The following is a 6,274-nucleotide window of genomic DNA, read 5'->3' on the forward strand; positions in this document are numbered from 1 at the left end:
ATGGATGATATATATCTATATAGATAATTTTCTAAGCTTGGGTCCTCTTTCAGAGACCTGCTTGCTTGAGGGTTCTGCGCAGTGTCTTTTTTGTTCATAGCACTGTACTTTTCTGGACTACTCGTCCAGTTTGGGGGTCACTGCCCCGAGTGCTCCGATGACCACAGGCACCACTTACGCCTTCACGTTCCACGCTTTCCCCAGTTTCTCCTCTATGAGCCCTTGGTATTTCTCCAGTTTCTTCCTGATGTTACCCTCACTTGGTGTTGCCACGTCAACCACCACGGCTTTCCTTTGTGGTTTATCCACCACCACAATGTCCGGTTGGTTCGCCATTAACATTCTGTGTCTGTATCTGGAGGTCCCAGAGGACCTTGGCTCGGTCGTTCTCCACCACCTTTGGAGGTGTTTCCCCCCTTGTCCTTAGGGTCTCCAGCCCGTACTCTGCACAGATGTTTCTGGACACTATGCCAGCCTCCTGGTTGTGGCGCTCCCTGTATACTGTCCCTGCAGCATCTTGCACCCTGCAGTTATGTGCTGGATGGTCTCAGGGGCCTCTTTGCACAGCCTACACCTTGGGTCTTGTCTGGTGTGGGCCTCTATTGCACTTGTGTTCAGGTCCTGCTCCTGTCCTGCCATGATCAGGGCCTCTGTCCTTCAGACCGGCTCTTTCTAGCCATTGGTAGGATTTCATGATATCAGCCACTTCAGTTATGTTCCGGTGGTACATCCCATGTAGGGCGTGTCCTCCCATGATTGTCCCTCCTTTGGCACCTCATCCTCTGTTCCTGATTGTCTGAGACATTCACTGAGCATGTCATCTGTTGGGGCCTTGTCCTTGATGTACTTAAAGATCTTGTATGTTTTGTCCTGGATAGTGGCTCTCACTCTCACTAGTCCACGGCCTCCTTCCCTACGGCTAGTGTAGCCGTGTCTGTACCTTGAGACTGTCCCAGGGTGCTGGATTTTGGGTGGAACCCTCCATACATGGTGAGGAGCTTTCGTGTCTTAACATCTGTAGTCTGTATCTCCTCCTTCGGCCACCTTATTATTCCTTCAGTGTATCTTATCACTGGCAGGGCGCAGCTGTTTGTCGCCCAGGACTTGTTCTTTCCATTGAGCTGCTTCTGGGGACTTGCCTCACTCGTTGTAGGTATTTGGCCGTAGCCACTTTCCTTGTTACCTCTTTGAGGTTGCCATTTCCCAGGTACTTGTAACTGTCCTTAATGTCTGCTATCGTTCCATCTGGGAGTGAGACCCCCTCTGAGTGGACCACCTTCCCTCTCTTAGTCACCATCCGCCCACACTTCTCTAGTCCCAATGACAGTCCGATATCTGAGCTGTAGATCCTGGTGGTGTGGATCAGGGAGTCAATGTCCCTCTCACTCTTAGCATACAGCTTGATGTCATCCATGTAGAGGAAGTGACTGATGGTAGCCCCATTCCTGAGTCGTATCCATAGCCAGTCTTGTTGATTATTTGGCTGAGGGGGTTCAGACCTATGTAGAACAGCAGTGAGGGGTTCAGACCTATGTAGAACAGCAATGAGGGGGTTCAGACCTATGTAGAACAGCAGTGAGGGGGTTCAGACCTATGTAGAACAGCAATGAGGGGTTCAGACCTATGCAGAACAGCAGTGAGGGGGTTCAGACCTATGTAGAACAGCAGTGAGGGGTTCAGACCTATGTAGAACAGCAGTGAGGGGTTCAGACCTATGCAGAACAGCAGTGAGGGGTTCGGACCTATGTAGAACAGCAATGAGGGGTTCGGACCTATGTAGAACAGCAATGAGGGGTTCAGACCTATGTAGAACAGCAATGAGGGGTTCGGACCTATGTAGAACAGCAATGAGGGGTTCGGACCTATGTAGAACAGCAGTGAGGGGTTCAGACCTATGCAGAACAGCAGTGAGGGGTTCAGACCTATGTAGAACAGCAGTGGGGACAGCGCATTACCTCGGTATATGCCACATTTGTTGCACATAGTTGCACAAGTTTGCAGCTTTTAGCTTTAAGCTTGTCTGGGTTCGGGTTGAATTCCGTCCGGCTTCGGGCCTGTTTTGAATCATTTTTATGGCACGATTACAGCCGATTACACTAGTTCAAAGCGTAGGCGTGTGATAATAGACTTCATCCACCTGACGCACACACACACACACACACACACAGACACAGACACACAGACAGAGCTCTGTGTGTCACTGCACTGCTGTTGCCTGTAGAGCCGCCGCTCTGGCTCAATCTGACAGTTTTGCACGGGCCCCTGCTCTGTCATGTCCCACATGAGCGAGCGGGCTGGGACTCGAGGTGTTTAGGTCCGACCTGCTCCCGCACAAGGCCACGTCAGTCCCACAGCGGCAGGTCTTGGGCAGTTTGGATTCGGGGACCAGCTCTATGCCAACAACATGAAGTGCAGTCACATCATGGTGGGCATCATTAAAATGTGCAGCCACTGGGTACCGTCTGCCTTTAGGAGGCTCGTTCTGAGAATTTCTCCCATCTAATCACGATCAGTACAACTGTGTTCTGAGACCAGGAAGTGAGAGACATTTTTGTTGCTGTGTGTAAGTCTAGTAGATGGCAACACAACTCCGGCAGTCCTGGAGGAAACAGCAGAGATCCAAATGTAATGTAGTTTTGTGATAAAACATGAGATGCTCAAGAGCATGAGCTGATACAATACAAATAATGCATCATATTTGTCCGTTAAGATGGCCTCTCATCCACAGATTACATTATAAATAATATGATTATATTTGCCTGATAAAGGCCATGGGCTGAAACGTGTAAATGTAAATAAAATCACTGGTGCTGCAAGGAAGACAGTGAGTGTTCCTCTTTATTTAGTTTGGCAGGGTGTGCGCTCCCTGTCTCACGCACCTGTCCCACAGTTTGATTTGCAAGTTTTTCCTTTTGATCAATGAAAAATGCGACATTGTCTAAATAAGAGGGAGAGGAACTGGAGCCCAAATGTGCAGGACCAAAAGAGGGACAGGTGTCACCTCAGAGCTTAAGCTTTTCTGTGCCTATAGCAACCGTATGGAAAGGTCTCCTGTATGAGTCTGGAAATAGAATAGAATCAAGCCACAAGAGGCTCCAGGTGAAGTACGAGTGCTTCGAGTCAGCTTTTTTTTATGCGAGTGTCCACAGAGACACGCCGCCAAAACTGCCATGTTATTTTGTGCCGCGGCTCCAGAAACTGCTCCGCTATTTGACCGCGCCGCGGCTCTGCAGCCACGGCCTTTATTTATACATTTCTTTATTTTCATCTATATTTGACTTTGGTGGCCACTGTCCAGCAGAGGACACTGTCCAGCAGAGGACACGCTGAGCTGCTTCTAGTTTGGACCTCAGTTACAGGACATTCTCCGCACATGCGCAGTCCTTTTTGTTGAGTTTGGACTGTTATGAATTGTAAAATCGGGTCACGTGACAGCATTCCGTCATGTGCTGGAGTCACGCGCCACAAACCTCGCTTGTGCATGCGCGCTCCCGACTGGGAAAAGCGCGTCCCCGGTGCGTGAGCGCGCACGTGTCGGCGGCGCGCACAGACATGAGCGCAGTGCCCGGGCCAGTGTAGACATGGCGGCGGAGCCTCGGCCGGACTGGCTCTCCCGTCTGCCCTCTGCGTGGAGCTACGGGACGCTGCGGGACGGACGCATCTTCTTTATCAAGTAAATGTGGCTCCGCTCGGCGCGGCACGGAGCGCGTTACCGTGTCCGGCCCGTGAGCACGGCGCCGTCTCTGACCCGTGTTTGTGCTTTTCTGTCCACAGTGAACAAGCCCAGAGCACAACCTGGCTGCATCCTGTGAGCGGAGAAGCCGTGGTCACCGGGCACCGGAAAACAGCAGGTAACGAGCCCATGTGCACCGCCCAAAGCCGAGCTCACCCGCCCCGAGCACCGAGCACCGAGGCTCCGCGCGCGTCACGGAGTCGCACGGGAAAGAGCGGCTGAAGCCTGGAACAGAAGAGGAGCGAGCGCCGCAGCACCGCGGCTCCGTGATCCCGCGGCTCCGTGATCCCGCGTTCACCTGGACGAAGCGCCACACTTTTTGAAAGTTCTGTCACGTCCGCGCCGCGCGAGGCCGTGTCTCACGCACACTCGACACGTTTGTGTCCACAGGCCGTGTCTCTGTGTCCAGGCTCCAGAGCCGAGCCTTGAGCAGAGCGGGGCGGACCACCGCGCACAGCTGGGCCGAGCTCCGCAGTGTGTGCGGGAGTGTGTGCGGGAGAACGGGAGGAGGCTGCGGCGCGTGCGGGAGACACACAGCCGCGGGCAGCGCTGATAATCCGTGTGCGGGGCTTTTGCGGACTGTGACCGTGTCTCTGTGTCCACAGATCTGCCCACGGGATGGGAGGAGGGGTACACGTTTGAGGGCGCGCGCTGCTTTATCAAGTGAGTGATCATACTACACACGCACGTCACGCACGTCACGCACACGCATGTGGCCATAGACTGCAACTGTCACGTGTCCATGTTGTAGGCATGAGCTGGATAGACTCTGTAGGCAGTGGACAGTGGACAGTAGGCTGTAGGCTGTAGACTATCGGCTGTAGGCTGTAGGCTGTAGGCAGTAGGCTACTCTGTCTCAGGAGGGAGGACTTGGGGACGTTGGTGAGAACAGGCTGGACTTGTTGCTTGTTCTGCTTGTGAGCACATGTCACCTCGGAGCTCCTTGGGCCTCATGAGCCACAGACCTGTTTGACAGCAGTGAGCTCACACCCAGAGCCGTGTGAAGAGGGCTCCGTCAGGGCTCCGTCAGGGCTCCGTCAGGGCTGTGGAGGCCCCTGTGTGTGGGGCCATTTTGAGAACAGCAGCTGACACATGTATGGGTTAATATAGCACCTCTATAAATAGCCCCACCACTGTACTCTGAATGTGAGTGCTGTGTCCCCAGAACCTGCACCAGTGCAGAGGGCAGAGGGCAGAGGTCAGAGGGCAGAGGGCAGAGGGCAGAGGGCAGAGGTTAGGGATCAGCAGAAGCCACAGGTCTGAAAGATGTCCCTTCAGATCTGCTCTGTCCCAGTCAGAAACACAGACGAACAGTGACATTGTCCTCCTGTCCCGCTCTTCCTCCTCCTCTGTTTACATGCAGAGGAGGAACCAGATAACTGTTGTGTAGTGTGTGTGTGTGTTGTGTATAGTGTGTGTTGTGTATAGTGTGTGTGTTGTGTATAGTGTGTGTGTTGTGTATAGTGTGTGTGTTGTGTATAGTGTGTGTGTGTGTATAGTGTGTGTGTGTGTGTGTAGTGTATAGTGTGTGTGTGTGTGTAGTGTATAGTGTGTGTGTGTGTGTGTGTAGTGTATAGTGTGTGTGTGAAGTGTATAGTGTTTGTGTGTGTTGTGTATAGTGTGTGTGTGTGTTGTGTGTGTTGTGTATAGTGTGTGTAGTGTATAGTGTGTGTGTGTGTGTGTTGTGTTGTGTATAGTGTGTGTTGTGTTGTGTATAGTGTGTGTGTGTTGTGTATTGTGTGTGTGTGTTGTGTATTGTGTGTGAGTGTGTGTGTGTGTGTTGTGTATTGTGTGTGTGTGTGTAGTGTTGTGTATAGTGTGTGTGTTGTGTTGTGTAGTGTTGTGTATAGTGTGTGTAGTGTGTGTGTGTGTGTGTGTTGTGTTGTGTATAGTGTGTGTTGTGTATAGTGTGTGTGTGTGTGTGTTGTGTTGTGTATAGTGTGTGTTGTGTTGTGTATTGTGTGTGAGTGTGTGTGTGTGTTGTGTTGTGTATAGTGTGTGTTGTGTTGTGTATTGTGTGTGAGTGTGTGTGTGTGTAGTGTTGTGTATAGTGTGTGTGTTGTGTATTGTGTGTGAGTGTGTGTGTGTGTGTGTTGTGTATTGTGTGTGTGTGTGTAGTGTTGTGTATAGTGTGTGTGTTGTGTATAGTGTGTGTAGTGTGTGTGTTGTGTTGTGTATTGTGTGTGTGTTGTGTATAGTGTGTGTGTTGTGTATAGTGTGTGTGTTGTGTATAGTGTGTGTGTGTTGTGTATAGTGTGTGTGTGTTGTGTATAGTGTGTGTGTTGTGTATAGTGTGTGTGTGTTGTGTATAGTGTGTGTTGTGTATAGTGTGTGTGTTGTGTATAGTGTGTGTGTGTTGTGTATAGTGTGTGTGTGTTGTGTATAGTGTGTGTGTGTTGTGTATAGTGTGTGTGTTGTGTATAGTGTGTGTGTGTTGTGTATAGTGTGTGTGTTGTGTATAGTGTGTGTGTTGTGTATAGTGTGTGTGTTGTGTATAGTGTGTGTGTTGTGTATAGTGTGTGTGTGTGTGTGTTGTGTATA

The 6,274-nt window shown here is 50.9% G+C and overlaps 1 protein-coding gene across 1 annotated transcript in view; it reads left to right on the forward strand.

Moving 5' to 3' along the window:
* Positions 1–3,485: 3,485 nt before the first annotated feature.
* The window catches only part of LOC140367095 (pleckstrin homology domain-containing family A member 5-like), a 26,491-nt gene continuing 23,702 nt past the window's right edge, over positions 3,486–6,274 (forward strand). The window contains exons 1-3 of the mRNA XM_072453422.1: positions 3,486–3,673; positions 3,775–3,851; positions 4,339–4,396. Coding sequence (XP_072309523.1) covers positions 3,582–3,673; positions 3,775–3,851; positions 4,339–4,396 — 227 coding nt within the window. The 5' untranslated portion in view covers positions 3,486–3,581. The remainder of the gene's footprint in view (positions 3,674–3,774; positions 3,852–4,338; positions 4,397–6,274) is intronic.

This window comes from Eucyclogobius newberryi, unplaced genomic scaffold (assembly GCF_026437365.1).
Source record: "Eucyclogobius newberryi isolate DKJ021-1_F unplaced genomic scaffold, fEucNew1.0.hap1 SCAF_2, whole genome shotgun sequence".
NCBI lineage: Eukaryota > Metazoa > Chordata > Actinopteri > Gobiiformes > Gobiidae > Eucyclogobius > Eucyclogobius newberryi.